The sequence below is a fragment of the Leuresthes tenuis genome, unplaced genomic scaffold (genome assembly GCF_036924035.1).
Source record: "Leuresthes tenuis unplaced genomic scaffold, fLeuTen1.0.hap1 SCAF_5, whole genome shotgun sequence".
Taxonomy (NCBI): Eukaryota; Metazoa; Chordata; class Actinopteri; order Atheriniformes; family Atherinopsidae; genus Leuresthes; species Leuresthes tenuis.
Genome location: NW_027325359.1, coordinates 28,245,113 through 28,262,484, shown reverse-complemented (window position 1 = coordinate 28,262,484; position 17,372 = coordinate 28,245,113). Strand labels below are relative to the sequence as shown.

The window sequence follows — 17,372 nt, the reverse complement described above, 5'->3', positions numbered from 1 at the left end:
GCTGCTACATTCTAAACAAACAGAAGTAACACAAAATAAACCCCAAACACCCCTATGACCATGCAGCAAATGGTTCTGCCCAATAAGGCTGGCTGCAGCATTTTAGAGTCCTCAGCCCTTCGCCACGCCCTTGGTCACACCCCTGATCACGCCTTTGATCACACCCTTGCTGCTTTGCTGCACCAGGAGAGGCCTAATCACAGGTAACTCAAAAGAAAGAGTATTAATACAACATAAACTTGGCCTTGCAGTGTTGGCAAGTGTGTGCTCCTTAACACCACTACAAGGTGAGAAAATAAACTAATTTGGTAAAGAAATAATATGTTAAGTAGTGTGTCTAAATGTTTGTAATAGTGACCGAAAAGTTAATTAATTGATTAAAGTGGAAATACACTGGTGGTGAGGTGTGGATATTACCATGGCCATCATACGGTGTATTTCCTATACTTCCTTCATCCTATTCAGGGTTGTGGGGGGCTAGAGACTACCCAGCTGCCATTGGGAGAGATGTGGGTACATCTGGACAGGCCACCAGTCCATCACAGGGCCACATAGAACATGCAAAGCTCCACATGGAAAAAACCCTGTTGGGATTTGAACCAGGGACCAACTTTTTGTGAGCAAACAGTGCTAACCATCACACCACCGTGCAGCCCCATTGTAAAATCAATCATCTAAGTTATTTACATAAAGGTAAAACAGTTTTTCATGCACATTTTCTGTATCATCAATACAGTGTAACGTGTAATTATATGTACAAAAATTGGTTTATAGGTTTTGGATATTTATTAACTTACATACCATGTGAGTATGTTTGAATATTTAAACTGTGATTCTGCCTAAAAAAACCAAAACTTCTTAATGATGAAGCAATTATTGCATATAACTTGTATATGGACTGTGTATAGTGTACCTTATGTGAATTATGTTGCATGTGAATTTCCCGGATGTGGGAATAAAACCTGCCTTATGACAATAATGAAATAAAAACGAGAAATTCACTGTGAATAACACAGTGTTTTTAGTTAAAGTGATTTAAAAAAAATCTTATGGTTAGTTAGGAGCACTTTTAGCTATCAGTACAAATAAACAGCTTTCTAAAACTGCTAGCACTGCAGCTTTATCATTATGTCATACTTTGATATAGCTGAGATTCGTCTTTCTTTGCATCCTCGTGAGCTTTTTCAGTGAAAACTGATTTTTTTATTTTCTGTGCTGCTGGAATTTCTGCTTGTAACTGTCACATTTCTATATCTGTTATTATGCACAACCATTTCAACAAGAAAAAATATTTGCATGTGGGATCAGCTCAATCAGCTGATTGAGCTTTCCAAAGCCCAAATAATGTCTGGAATAAGACTTAATTGGACAAGCAGGTCAGCTCTGTGGTTAAGGTTAGTGTCTTTCAGCTTCGGCTTCTAGCCAAAGTCCTACCCTACCCTATAAGGGCTGATCTTGAAAAGGTTAAGGCATGCTTTTATCTCTTTGCCTTTAGGTTATTGCAACTCCCAATACGTCGGCATCAGTCAATCAGAACTAAACTGTCTACAGCTTGTGCAGAATGCAGCAGCCCGTCTCCTAACTGGGACAAAGAGCGCTGGTGCGTTCCTCTCTTCACTGGCTTCCGGTTAGGTACAGAATTGATTTTATTTGTTTTTAAGTCTCTGTATGGACAGGCCCCAGAATATTTTTCCAACTTTATTAATGTGCATCGACCCTCCAGAGCCCTGAGGTCAGCTGACCAGTTGGTTCTGGACGTTCCTAGGTCATTCCTTAAAACTACAGGCGATCGAGCCTTCGCAGTTGCGGCTCCCACACTGTGCAATGCGTTTCCATTTTCTGTGCAGTTGGCTAGCCTCTCTACTTTTAAAACACGCCTCAAGACCCATTTATTTACCCTGGCCTTTGGCTGAGTTAATTCACCTGTATTGGATCTTTTATCGGTTTGCCTTTCACTGTTTTTGCTTGTTTGTTGTGCTACTTTTGCTTGTATTGTTTATTGCTGCTCATTATTTTATCCTGAAAAGCACTTTGGCTGGCCATTGGCATTTAAATGTGCTACATAAATAAAGCTGACACTGATATTAAAAAGAGAGAAGCTGAGGAGGAGATGTTGTGGATGCAGAGCAGGACAAAAATTAAAAGAAAAGAAAGAGAGAGTTTAAACAATTTCTTCCTTTGATCATCATGGAAATTGTGAGATTACTGGCATTTAAAATGGATGAACCAAGGAGACGCAGCATCCCTCTTCTCAGCTTTAAGACTATCCGGGCAGACAGAGACTGCAGACAGAGCAGTAACAGTAAAGGAGGAGGATTACAGAGCTGGTTAACAACAGATGGTGTAATCCTGGACATGTCACTGAGAAGGAGCGTCTCTGCACCCCAGATGTTGAACTGCTGGCTGTGAGTTTCTGTCCATGTTGTCTACTGAGAGAGTTCACTTGAGTTACCTGCTGACGCTGTGTGTGACATCATCCGCTAAGCTGTTGCTAAGCTACAGAAACAACACCCCAACCCACTGATGGAGACCTCTGAAGGTTTCTCTGCTACACTTCTATTATCTAAAGGTTTGTTAAATGATTGTTATTTTATTTTTATTACCTATTTGTAGCAATGACGGATCCATGCAGCAATATAATTTCACTTCAGGGACAAGAGTATTATTTTTCAATTGAAAACTGCAAAAGAATTCATAGAAATTCATAAAATTTGTGATTTTAGTTGACCTCAAGATCAGTTTGATTCTTTATTAATAATCTTTTGCAAAATAAAAATAACTTTTCAAAGTGCATTAGTACAGTATTTAGTTGGCACGACAGATGGCATCTTTTCAAACATTAATCCATATTCAACACAGAAAGAAAAACTAGCATCACTTTATCATGCCATACCGACTTAAAAAACACCATAAGATCATTATGACTTTTTTTATAATGAGAAAGAGTGCCTACATGATCATTAACATTCAGGTTTTACACACATAATAACGGAAAACATTCCTTTTTACTTTGAAACCGTCCTCTGCTGCCAAGCACAGCTTGCCTCATCCACTCCAGTGGTCTCAAACTCATAATGGCTTTACATTTCCCTTGGCTTTATCAGTTAATAATGTGCTTAAGCAAATATTTGGCAAATTCCCACAAACCATGAAACTGCTAGAAGAAAAAAAATACTGTAATATCATCAAGAAAAAGGAAATTCTGAAGTAATTCAGTCTGAATCATGGACTCTCACCTCTGGGATACCAAACTCTGACAAGGCAAGTGGAAGATTGAGGTCGACAATCCTTCTAATGTTCGGAAATGTACCAGACCGAACAGTGTTCAAGTATGTGTTCCTCACTTTAAGAAATGTGATTCATACTTTCGTAAAATACCCATTATTATCAAATGAACAGTTTATGGGATGTCTGCTGGATACCTGTGCATTCACCTGACCTGAACAGCTATTACCTGCATCATTCTTGAGTAGTGAAGACTTGTTCTGGGGACACTCAGAAAAAGCTTTGCTGGTGAAGTGGAAAACAAGTGAACGAATCGCTAAATATTCACGTTCGTCTGAATATAAAAGGAAAGGTGCAGAAAAATATGAGCCAGAGACATCTGTTCAGGAGCTGTGAACTAAACTGACACGGAGGTAGGTCATCAACAGGCAGAATATTACAGAAGACATACTACTGACTGCATATTTACAAAAAAGTTTGTAAGAAATGAACTTGTCATGATCGAAAGTATAAACTACAGTTAAAAAAGAGGGGTATGGCTTTGATCCCAAGGAAGACAAAGACATTGAAACGGTGCCGAAATGTCATCTGCACCAATGAAAACTGACGGAATTTTTCCAACTTAAATGAAAGACTTTTAGAGAAACTGTGAAATGTAACCACAGAGAGATGAGGATGTTTGCTTGGTTGTTTCTCTTATATTACACAGAGATTTAAAGTAACAGTCTAGGGATTTTTAAGACTAGTTAGACTGTTCAAAGAGAGAAGCTAGTCCTGCTCTGTGAAATGCAATAAGACAAACTCCTATCGAACAGACACTGTGGTCATGCTCAGCAATTTAAACCTCTGATCCACATTACAAAGCATTCCTACTGTAGCCCGGTTCCTGTAGGAACCCCACTGTAGGTCACCAAGTCTGACATTTAGACCCCCAACTTCCACAAGCTGAACTAGTTTTAAGCCACAGGCTTGATAAGACGTTTCTCCAATTTAGCTGCCAAGCTCCAACCATCCAGGAAAACACGAAGTTGAAGGAACTTTCTCATGTAGTGTAGCTGAGATTTACAACAAGACAAACCCATCTCAATTCACCCCAAGTAATAAAACCCAGAGATGTTCCCTTTCAGTCAGTCTCCACTCGTCTCCTGTCTGAGCAGTGATATGTGCACAGTGGGTGCAGTTGCTTTTGTCACAGGCAGGAATAAGACTCAACTGCTGTTCTGCTTGAAAAAAAAAATATACCAGGTTTAAACTCCTGACAGGACTAGTTAACGTGGTTGGAATAGGTTTTACTCATTTGTGGTGAAGATCCGTTGTTGTAGGACTGTGAGGGCAGACTGAACAAAGCCTCTGCTGCCCTGAATCTGAGACTGATTGAGCCGACGTTAACACGTGCAGATATAGTCATCGGCTTGATGACTTTCATAAAGTCACTCTGGCCTGTTGATTAATAGTACCTTGGCCCCGATCCATCGTTTTTTCATGGTGGATGAATCAGAGATTTCAAAGCCAAGGAACTATCAGCAGTCAAGTCAGATTTTCAATTTTTTGTAAATTGTAAATTTCAAGGGTTGAAAAAGGCATGGAGGATTTTTTTCATTTTATGCTTTTTGGTATGCAAAATGTGATATTTTCATTGGGCAGCCACTTCTGCAGGTCTTCCACCTGTTAGCCTGCACAGATGTGGTCAGATCTGTTCTACGATACTCTGCTCCCACTATTACCGATTTCAAAAGTCAGCTCCTTCAAAGGAATAACCAGCAGTATCACTGCAATCCATCTTATTTTGGCCATCTTTTTATCAAGTTCAACATGATTATCTGAACCATTTAATGTGAAGACAAGCTCAAAGTGAGCCCACCTGACGTATCGGCAGCAACACCATCCCCTGCATCCAGTGAAGACCAAAGTCAAAATGCACTGCTTTCTCAATCTTGTGTTCTCTCCTTCACGCACCTTCTTTGTAGCTTTGAAGTTGGCCTGAAAAAGGTTTGATCATGATCACAGCTGACCTGACTCACGGGACAGAAGTTCATATGTGAAAATTAACTGCTAAGAGTTATGACAAATGTATTGAAAAGTTGTATAGAGAATGACTAAACTGATCAATATATTCAAATAGAGGATATTTGGACAAAATTAAAACAGCAGATCACTTATGACACCACTGAGAGCTGAGCAGCGGTTCTGAATTATTGTCCTGTCAAACAGACGTTTCCTCGTCCACATTTCCAATGAAAAGTAATTAAATGTTGTGCTCTTCCACAATCAGTCAGATAAAGGGCAATTTGGGTTTTATGGTAATAAAAGTATGCTTGGGTCCCCAACAGAGCTGTCACTTCTTCTGTAAAAATAACATTCAATCAATTTTGATTAATTTTTTCAGCACAATTCCAAACAAAATTAGTATCGAGGTCATGTGTTGTGCTGTGGAAGCTAACCAACCACTAAACTGAACAGCAATGTGGAGGAGATTCTTGTTCTGGGCCAATACTGAAACCTGGGCTGCACACGTACTTATAGAAACCTCCTGTTACTTTGCTTAATGTTTAGGGTCAATGGGTTACGAGTAAAACTCTTCACAGCCACAAAAGAAAGAAGACAAAGACAAATAAGCATTAAGTGGAGCATCCTGATCAACACAGATCCTCCAACTGTTCTACAGTTACTTCGGTGAGTTGTTGGTCAGAGTTGTCCATTCATGCTCCTTCTCAATCTAACAGCAGCTGCTGAATCATCCTGTGAATTCACAGCACCAATGTGTTTCCATCCAGTCACCTTCCACTGAAGCCTCCGACTCCAAGTGCAAGAACAAGCTCCATGAGCTGTGCTGAACATCTTCCCCTCTCACACCCCAGAATCCGTGTACATGCCATTGATCAGATAGTCAACCTGCGTGTAGTCCTTCCTTCTGTAGCTCTCATACGCCTGTGCGATGAACACTGCCACTGTAACCAAGAAGAAGAGCAGACCAAAGAGCAGGACGGCCAGTAAAGCTGCTGTATCCACCAGCTGCCTGGTCAGAGCAGAGCCTGCTACTTCTACCACAGCAACCTTTGTTATCGGGGCTGAGATATCGTTCCTAGCAACAGTTGTGGTGGCAGCTTCTGTGGAAGCAGAAGTGCTCTGAACTGTTGGCACCCCAGCACTCAGCTGGGACATGGCATCTAGTGATGAAGACAGCATTTCTGTGCCTGTGGTCAGAGTAAGAGTTGTGGGGGTGTTAGCTGTTGCTTCTGCTGTTGCTTCTGCAGTTGCTGGAGGGTGTGGGAGGGCTGTTGTTGTTGTTGTTGTAGATGGTAGTGTTGATTCCGTTGTTATTGGGGACGATGGTTTTATGTTGAGTGTGCTGACTGTGGGAATGTTCCTCAAAGGCCCTGCAGTGGCTGATGGAATGGGGCTGACGGTAGATTCAGTATGTTGGGACTGAGCGGCCGAGTCTGTGGTGGTAACAGCTGACGATGGAAGCCGAATGTCCGATGACGCCGCCTGCTGAGTGGATGGTGAGGCTGCTGATGTATGGGGTCCTCCTGCAGATGGTTTGGGTGTGCTCGTTACAGAGAAACTAATATTAACAGTGGTGTGGTTAATGGATGAAGACGAGGACTGAACCCACTCTGTGCCGTTGGATTTCGTTTGAACTTGTGTGGTGTTGGTCAACATGGCTTGAACTGAAGACTGGTTAACGACACGACTAACGTTAAAATCTGGTCCTGAAGACAAACTCTCGCCGGGTTTTTCTTTTTCAGCCATGACGCTTGAAGTGTTTGCATCTTTGCTGAAGGTGTCATTATTACCTAAGAAACAACAAGGTCATGTTGAAATGATTAGTTTCATCAGTTCATTACATTATAGTTCATTATAACTATTCTAATAATCTGATATTAGATCCTCAAAAGTTCTTATTTGTGCTTCCACAATGGTGGAATGAGCTACCAAATGCTATCAGAGTGTCCCTCACAAGCTTTAAGAAGAACGTGAGGGCTCATCTCAGGACACCTCTAACTTGTCCTTTAAAAATATAGACAGCACCTAATGCTTATGCCAGTGTTTCTACCAACTCTGAGACCACAGTGTTGTTCTTTATTTGCAAGTTAACTTGGCTCAGAGTGTCTGGTAAATGTAAATAACATGACCTGACAAGATAATATAGTGAAGAGATAAAAGCAGTTCTTCACTCTCAAATGTCAGGGCAAACATTTCTGAGCTAAGAGCAACAGTTTGTCTCTTTTAAAGAAATTTAACAATGAAACGCTGTCAACTTCAACATCAAATGATAAATTCATTAGTAAATTAAGTATTCGGAAGGATTCAAAGGACACAACAAAGAGGTGTTCGCCCGACCTCTGAACTCCTCAGATACCATGCTGAAGGGATCTGATGACATCTGTAGGAACAAAACCCAACTTTGTCTCAATCAAATTGTTCCAGTTCCACAGCCAATCCACAGAGGGTGTCAGATCAGAGCCATCTGGTTTGAAAATAGCACAGGAGACCGACCCACTGGAGCTCTGACAGGGTACTGCTGACTCATTCAAACATATGATAGTACAAGGATTACCATACAGTTATCACCCATTCATTCTGCAGGGTAAGGTGTGTCCAACGTCTTCCTGGTGCTGTACATCTCTATCCAGTTCTGAATTAAAAGCTAAGGCCATAAAACCAGAGCTAGAATAAACGACAGGAAGAAATAGCCACAGTAGGATACCGGGGGTTAGGATTCTGATGAGGAAGCTGCTGCTGAATTAGGAGGAATTTATTATTAAATTAAAAGAAATCAGCTGAAATTTGCATCATTTAGACAGAAGAATATGACCTTTTATAATGACTAATATTGACTATGTCATCCTCACGCTGCTGTGACCAGTCTGGGTGCGACAGATAACATGTGAGGGTGTCCTGGGCTGTCTGCTCCCTGGACACCAACAACAGATCCGTCCGGTCCTGTGGGCTGTGGGGTGAGTCTTTTGTTAGTTGGGTTTTGTTCCTACAGATGTCATCAGATCCCTTCAGCTTGGTATCTGAGGAGTTTAGAGGTCGGACGAACGTCTCAGACTCTTTGTTGCGTCCTTTGAACCCTTCTTAAGCGGATTCTGTGGGGTCCACGGCTCTGTGGAGTGTGTGATTGGTCTCTACAAGACATGCTCATGTTGGTGACTGTCACAGCAACATCTATGACCTGCCAGTGGTTGGTTTTATTACTGCGGCTAACAGGTGTGCGTCTCCACTCATGTAGATGTTATCAGCTGTGTTCATGTACCCATGCCTCTGAGCATATCCTGAAGCATACTTACATCCAGTCACACAGTTTGTTTGTGCTGTGCCGAGCTGAGCTGGGGGACTGGTCAGAACTGCTGGTTCCACTGTTGTTGCTGTGAGGGAGCAGTCAGGTGGAAACAGCAGGCAGAGGAGGAGAAAAGATGCTGCTGGGCTCAGCTGGAGCGTTGAGGAACACTGGGACATGGTGGGCTGGGCAGAATAACACAGGCACACACATTCACATAATTTACACACTCACAAGAGACAGGAATGCACAAAACACTCAGCGGTAACTGCTGAGCTTACGCTCTGTCAACCTACACAAAGTGTGAGCTCAGCGAGGTTCAGCACCTCCTGGACCAACACGAGGCATCAAAAGCAACACGTCAACACAACTGTTACTACAGACGACTAAATCAAAGTAGTGTACACTGTTATTATTAAAGAAAATACTTTGTTCAAAGAGTCATGTAAATCAAATTTAAGTATTTACAATGACTGTATATTAGAACAGGAAAAAAATTACTATTTACCAAAATGAAAATTAGATAAATGTACTTCAGCCTAATGGTGGAGCCTCTCCTGGCATAGAGATAAATTGTTAAAGGTTATTGGGCAGGAATAACTTCCTGTATCGGTTCTTAACAGAGCTGAAGAAGCTCTTCTTTGAACAATCAGCTCCAGGGGAGCACAGCGCCAACCTTCTTTATCAGTTTGTTCAGTTTCTTTGAGCCTCTGGCTCTGATGCTGCTGCCCAAACAGATGCTGCAAAGCAGACTGAACTGAACCACAGACTGATAGAAGATATGAAACATCTTGGAGCACACACTGAAGGACCTGAGCTTCCTTAAGAAGAACAGTCTGTTCTGTAGACAGCTTCAGTGTCGTATCTCCACTTCAGTCTGTTATCCAGATAAACTCACTTACCTCCACCTCTTCTCATAGGCTTGTAACAGTTAACAATTAAATTGTGTAACTGCAGTTATGTGAGAAAACTGCACGATCATCACAATCATCTGACAAATCTGTCACATTTCCACTATTTGGGCATTAATAGAGCTGACTGTCCAACAGCTATAGTCTGCACCATCTTTCATGATGTTATCTCGTTGCATGTCTTTTCCTTTGTCTGGACGCTGTCTATCTTCCATGAACTGATTTGTTTAGAATGCTAAAGTTTAGCGTGTGGTGATTCATCACTGACACACAACATTCTCTGGCCCCTAAGAGAATGTATGCATGTTTAAACCAGGTCTAATTTTTTTCAAGCAGAACAGCAGTTAAGTCTTATTCCTGCCTGTGACAAAAGCAACTGTGCACCCACTGTGCACATATCACTGCATATCACACAGGAGACGAGTAGAGAAAGAATTCTGACTGACTGAAAGTGAACATCTCTGGTGAGGACTTTTTACACTCGTGGATCAACTGAGTCATTGCACCAGTGGGAACACCGGGGAGCCTTTGCATTACCTTACTTACCCCAAGACAACTACTCTGTACCCTCAGTATATAGTCTGTAGACTGGAATAGTACTTTTTTCCATTTCCTTATTTAACATCATTTGACTCACATATAAAACTGGTTTCTAGGACTGCCTTCTTTCACCTTCGTAATATTGCTAAAATCAGGAACATCCTTTCTCAGGGTGATGCAGAGAAACTAGTTCATGCATTTGTTACTTCAAGATTGGACGACTGTAATTCCTTATTATTGGGCTGTCCCACATATTCTCTGAAAAGCCTCCAGCTGATCCAAAATGCTGCAGCCAGAGTTCTGATGAGAACTAACAGGAGAGATCATGTTTCTCCAGTTTTAGCTTCTCTTCATTGGCTCCCTGTTAAATTCAGAATAGAATTTAAGATTCTTCTCCTCACATATAAAGCTCTTAATGACCGAGCTCCATCACATCTTAAAGATCTCATTGTAAGGTATTTTCCCAACAGAGCACTTTGCTCCCAAACAACAGGTTTCCTTGTGGTTCCCAGAGTTTCTAAAAGTAGAATGGGAGGCTGAGCCTTCAGTTATCAGGCCCCTCTATTGTGGAATAAGCTGCCAGTAAATGTCCGGGAAGCAGACACCCTTTCCACTTTTAAGATTAGGCTTAAAACTTTCCTTTTTGAAAAGCTTATAGTTAGGGATGGCTCAGGTAATCCTGAAAAATCCCATAGTTAAGCTGCTATAGGCCCAGACTGCTGGGGGGTCTCATCTGTCACACCTTTCCTCACTTTGCTCTCTTTTTCCCCCTGTATAATTTCTCATATGATATTATGTACATGTGACATTATTGTGGTTATTAACTTACTATCCTTTGAATGGTGTTATGGTGTTTTTCCCCCCTCTTTTCTGTCTTCTCAAACCCCAGCTGGTCGAGGCGGATGGCCACCCTTCCTGAGTCTGGTTCTGCCAGAGGTTTCTTCCTGTTAAAAGGGAGTCGTTCCTTTCCACAGTCGCCACAGGCACGCTCAGGACGGGAGATTGGACTGAAGACAAGTTTTGTTGCAATCTGTTGGTTTCCTTAGCTAGGAGATTGTTTTTTTTGGGGTTTTTTTGTTGTTTTTTTTTTAAATTGGCTGTATATGAATGAATTGGATTATGATTACAATGAATTGAATTCCAATTGGCTTGAATTGAACTATATTATTTAAGTGCCTTGAGATGACAATTGTTGTAATTTGGCGCTATATAAATAAAATTGAATCGAATTTAATTGAATCTAGCCACTTTTTTTTCATATACTTATGAAACTCATACACTTTCACAACATTCAGATATTACTGGGATATCACTTTCCCACGTTTCATAATGTTTTAGAACTTCAGAGGTACTGGCTAAGAACTAATAGACTGGACTGATCGTTAACTGACACAGCCCTGCACAAATTAGACTTCGATACCAGAAAAATGTTTAAACTTTAACACTTAGCGACCATTTTAAGAACAGAACTATTAGCAGACACATACCCTTTTATAACATTTAGCCCTACTTTGATATTACTTTTCCATTTTCACAAAAAAGAAATTTCATATTTTTTCCTTTTTCATATTTATAATCCCAACAAAAAAAAGAAAAAAAAGAAAATTGGAGTTATGCTCTGTCTAACTAAAGGCGGTATGAGCACCACTTTTCACAGGTTTTCATCATTTCTCATGAATTTTCACTTACATTCCTGTTTAAAGAAGGTAATTTTGGGCCACTGCTGTAGTACCAAGCTCTCTGAACAATCCGTGTACCTTTTTTAGTATCTCTGATTCATTCCCTGATTACCATTCAGTGTAATTTTAGTTCAGATAATTAACTTTTTCAAGGTTATTATTACTATTTACACTCGTTGATCAACTGAGTCATTACACCAGAGATTATTAAGAAGCTATACAGACCTTTACGCCGACTCACCGCCCAACAAGGCTCTAATTTAACAACTGGATATGCCTCAATGAAATAATTGTTTTAAAAAAAAATTATTTTCAGAGAAATTGTTTTTGAACACATTATTTCATCCCAAAACACCTTCCTTTCTTTTTTATACCTCCCCCTTCCACTTACCCTAAACCTAAGGTCACATGACCAGAGCCCTAACCCTAAGCCCCCCAGGTCACCACTGTAAAAATGAATTTTTCATTTTAATAATTTTCCCCCAAAACTTTTTTTACCCTGAATTAGACCACCTTACATTTATTTTCCTATACCTTCCCCTAACCCTAAGTCCGCCTTCCCCATACCACTTCTTTAAAACTAAAAACTAATGTTAATAACTTCATACAGCCCTTGTCTCATCTCTTTACCCCCCCCCCATGTGGGTGACCTGGGTTCAAATCCCCTGCATCAAAGGTACAGTAGGGGTCCTTAGGCAAGACCCCCTTACCCTACCCGTGTAAATCACTTTGGATAAAAGCGTCTGCTAAATGCATAAATAAATATATATATAAAACCATTTTCAGAGATAATACAAGTTGCATATTTTTCATTTATGCGAGTATATGATGCTGGACCTTGCCGGGTAGAGCTGCATGATTAATCGTTATAAAATCGCGATCTCGATTCACACATCAACTCATTTCTACACACAGCGATTCTGAAGCATGTTATACCACGAGCTGCATCACAAACAAATGCCCTTCGGATTTTTTCAAGCGCCCCCAAACGCAGCACTGCCGCTGCCTCCTCCCTCAACCTATGGTAAAGCGTCTTTACAAGTTAGAGCGGAGGAAAGTCTGCGGTGAGGAGGGTTAAATGGATGGCAACGACAACCCAAGTGGTAGTGCGAGAGTCACCCACCCAAGTGAACCAAAGTCGTGCCCAAAAAAGGCTCGCATTCGGTGGTGTGGAAGTATTTTGGATTGAAGCCAGAGGATGACGAACAGTGTGAGGTACATTGCAAAGTGTTTTTTTCCCTGGTTGCAGCACCACAAATCTCTTCCATCACTTTAAACGTCACCACAAAGTACAGCACGATTAAACCATACAAAGCAAGAAACAAAGACAGACGTCAATAACCGGAACCTTGTACAATGCAACGTCTTACCCACCAAACTCCAGGAAACATAGGGAGATCACAGCAGCTGTTAGATACCACCTGGCTAAAGATATGGCCCCATAAACACTGCACAACATGAGGGAATTCAGAGGATGATGAACACTCTCGATGCCCTGCCGCAGCTACTTTTCAAACGTTGCTCCCCGACATGCACAATAAGCAGAGGGCAGGGGTCGAGGCAGCATTGCGGGAAATCAAACATTTTTCCGCTACGTCTGATTTGTGGTCCAGTCGCACCATGGAGCCACATTTAAGCATGACGGTTAATTCTATAGCGCCCGATTTCACAATCAAAAGCCGGTGCTTACAGACGCCTTTTCCCCTGAAGACTATACAGGAGAGAACCTAGCACAGGGATTAAAGGATGCCATCTCATCTGGGAGTCAGAAAGAGGATAAACTGACCTGCAACCGTCAAAACATAAAGGCCATCTCCCTCAATGACTGGACCAGGCTGCAATGTTTTGGCCATAGACTCCATCTGGCAATAGGTGAGCTCCTTTATAATAAAAAATAAAAAAATAAATATATCACAACAACAATAATACTTTTGAAAAGTATAATAATAGTTGAGTATTTTTTTCCCTGTGAAAATAAATAAATAAATAAAAAAATCTTGCCAGAGAATCGTGATCTCAATTCTAAGCAAAAAAAATGTGATTCACATTTTTTCCAGAATCGTGCAGCCCTACTGTCGAGGGATGATTTTTCTTCCTTTTAAGGCAGCTCAGTGGTGACTATGAATCCAGACAGGCATCTATGAGTATCTAGGAGATGGGCAAAACTCTCTGTTACCTTGTCTGAAAGCTGATATAGTTGGCATGAAAGACTTTATCACATGCATGATAACAGCAATGACAAACTACATTCAGCTCCTTACTCTAAGATGTCCAGTGTTAAATCCTTGAGGATAAATATCTTTCTTAAGGCTCGTTATAAGAGACAGAAAGCAGCATGTCCATTACAGGCCACATGTGAGGACAGCCTACCATCTAGTGTCTGAACAATACAAGTCTTAGTTAGAACTCAGCTGTAGTAGACATTTACTACAGCTGAGATGTCTCCTACAGTAGCAGTGAAACGTCCATCTACGTGGAGCTTTATTTATTCATTGTGGCCATTTCCAAAATACACCAGCTATGAGTCATGAGGCACATTCAGACAGAGAGTTCTAAGAATGCAGTTCTAAGAACTGTCCACCTCAAATTTAGTTCTAAGAACTGCCCTTCCCCAGGGGAAATGTTTCATTTTGCATTCACACATAAGTCAGGGACCTTGGTCGGGACTGATGTGACAAAACCGTCTGTGACAGTGACGTGTTACTGTAGCGCCACACTCAACAACAAAACCCGCGAAAAGTAAGGAGAGAAGACAACAAAACAACACCACCAAGAAGCTAACATGGAGAGCGAGGAGGCCACCGTGTTCATGGTCTGCATGACGGTAATATTAATCATGGACGATCACATCAGGCGTCTAAGATCGAGGCTGGAAGAGCACACAGCGAGAGTCAGGAAGAATCAAGCAGTGGGCGATACTTCTTCGTTTCATGAAGGAAAGAAGGTGAGCAGAGCGCCGCAGACAAAGGAGACGACGTCTAAGTTTAACTTATTAAACATGCGCCGGTTGTGTCTGTCTTGTATGAGTAAATATTTCAGGCAAGGGGCGTAGCTACCAACTACCAAACACCTATGTCATGTGTTCCTATGGAACCCAGAATAGACCCTGCCTCGAAGAAGGAACTAAAATGGTTACAGGAACTGAGGGCCGTGGTCCCTAGTTCCTGTATGTGCGAATGCGCGAAAAAACGGCCTAGTTCCTAAAAAGGTTATAGGAACTGCAAAAGGTTCCTACAGTGGGAATGAAACAGAAGCGGGCTAAACACAAACCCTTTTAGATTTAGATTATTTCAGATTCTTTAAAGTAGTTTGACCCTGAATTTACTCCGTTACTCCACCAAAGTGTGCCGGTGGCAGGGAAAGGAGCAGTAAACAGTTTATACAGTTTATACTGCTACTGTTTGAGCATTTCTAACGTTCCTGAGCCAGTTTGGTGGCACACATCAACCAGATAAGAAAGAAAATGTGAACAAATATTTCAGACACAAAACAATAAACTCCAGCTGTTTGTTAAAGAAACGGCAGTCGCATTTATGGCAAAAAGGTCTCGTTCAGACATAATGCTGACAGAGACAGAACTGAGTGCTTGATATTTAACTCACACACACTGAAAACACGACATCCAGACAGTTTTAACACCAGCATGTTTCTCACAGCATGTCATGTAACCAGACGAATTCAGGAAATATATTGTTTTCCTAAATGTTTAAGATTATTGAATAGTCTGTCTTATGAACAGCTATTTGGTTGCTTACTGATTATGGTGTAACTTACAGTGATGAGTGCGGATCTTATCAGCTCAAAACACAAAGTTTTGGTCATTTTACCTGATCTGTGAGCACATTCAGCTGCTGCAGAACCGACAGCAGCCTCATCACAGGGAAAAGCATGGAGCAGTTCTCAACATGTATCTGAGGGGATTTTCTCCACAACATGGCACAGGAGCAGAGACAACAGGAAGTCTGTGCCAGCTCCAAATGATTCACCCTCTGTGGTGTGACTGGAAGCAGACAGACCTGCCCTGAAGGTAAACTGAGGACTGTCAAAGGTCGTTACTGACGCCTACGTGGAGGAAAAAACCAAACTCCGGATGATTCCTGGAGCACAGATTTTCAACAGATCTTTTTTAATGTTACTTGAAAACCCAGCACCGCCTGTTCATTCACCCACTAAGACCCCAAAACACAAGAGTTTGGAAGAGCATTTACAAAGGCTGCCCCAAAGGTTTCTCCTGAAACTTACAGAAGAGGCTGAGCAGCAGAATGTGTGTCGGGACGGTTGGAGTGCTCCACACAGCACAGAGCTGCAGCTCATCAAGTCCAACCAGATCCCAGTCACCCAGGTTAACGTCAGTCCAAACTTTAGCTGCTAACACGTAGACAGAACAAGCACATACTCGAGTGTCGGAGATGTGAGCTGTAGCAGTGAGAACGTGGCCAGGAACAGGGTGTAAATGAGTTAACGTTCATCTGAATGATAAAAACATCTCTCCCGTTAACATCCTCACTGTAACTTAGCTAATGCTAACCAGCCACTTTCCGAAAGGTGGGCGGCTTGCCTCACATAAAACCTTTAGCAAAAGAACATATACGTAAGCACAGTGAGTGTGGCCCTTACCGGCGGTGTGCAGTGGGTGCTGTATAAAGGACAACTGCACCGATAAGTACAGAGGCTGAACGAAGCAGCTGCTGTGAGCAGGAGTTAGCTGGTGTACCAACAACTTCAGTTACCGTTACGTTCTGTGACCCAAACATTGTCGGAATTTTAAGTGATCACCCCAGCGCAATTGTTGTATCATACTTGTTATCGTACATAGGTGTTAAAAAAATTGGCTGCCGTGTAGAGCATCACCAGCTTCGCTGAACATATTTGATAAAACTACCGCACATGTTATAAGAGATTCTTTATTCTACATTTCACAGGATTTAAAATGTTGTACCCCTGTGTACAGATGTATGGAAACAGCTGAGGGTTAGTTCTGTCTCCTCGCAGCTAAAATGCTCTGGTTCTGATCTCAGCTGGTGCTCCGGCTTCCTCCCACCGTCCAAAAACATGCATGTCAGGTTAACTCTAAACTGTCCCCAGGAGTGAGTGTGAGTGTGGAGGGTTGTTTGTCTCTGTGTAGTCCTGGGATGGACTGTCTGGTGACCCGGTGAAACAGTAGAAAATCAGGATCACGTCACACAATCTAAAGGGTCACAGAATTTACCGTTACACCTGACCTCTTCTTCATCTTTTTTTTCTGGCAGTATTCTCTTTTTATTTGTGTTTTTCTGCCCTCTGTTGTTCACATTAAAAAACACAGACAACTAAAAAAAATGTAAAGTTGTCACAGAGCTGTGTGTTTACTGACTGTGGAGACGTGGAGTCCAGATGTTTCCTACTCAACCTTCTCCTACCGGATGAACATCAAATATCATTTTCTGAGACTTTCAGAAACATTGTCAGTACATAATATGGTACTCTGCCACACATATGTTGTACATTTCAGACTGTGATGTCTCCTTATTTTTTAATAAAACAGGGCACACACTCACACCTGACCAAAGAGTAAAAACACCATCATATTTTAATGTTATTCAACATTAGAAAAAATTGTTTTCACTTTGTCACTTTAAAGAAAAGCAGACGTGGAACTGAGGAAAGTGCAGCTTCTGTAAGAAAAGAAAACAAAATCAACGCATTGTTTCTACCGTCAGCTTGTGTTTTTTTTTTTTTTAATTTAACTTG

At 41.5% G+C, this 17,372-nt stretch overlaps 1 protein-coding gene across 1 annotated transcript; it reads right to left on the bottom strand.

The window, feature by feature from the left end:
* Window positions 1-4,787: 4,787 nt before the first annotated feature.
* cunh11orf24 (chromosome unknown C11orf24 homolog) lies at window positions 4,788-16,453 on the bottom strand. The gene is made up of 3 exons (XM_072386558.1): window positions 16,260-16,453; window positions 8,523-8,697; window positions 4,788-7,022 (listed from the first exon to the last, which is right to left on the bottom strand). The coding sequence occupies exons 2-3, from the start codon at window positions 8,689-8,691 to the stop codon at window positions 6,073-6,075; spliced, it is 1,119 nt and encodes a 372-aa protein (XP_072242659.1). The 5' UTR covers window positions 8,692-8,697; window positions 16,260-16,453; the 3' UTR covers window positions 4,788-6,072.
* Window positions 16,454-17,372: the final 919 nt, after the last annotated feature.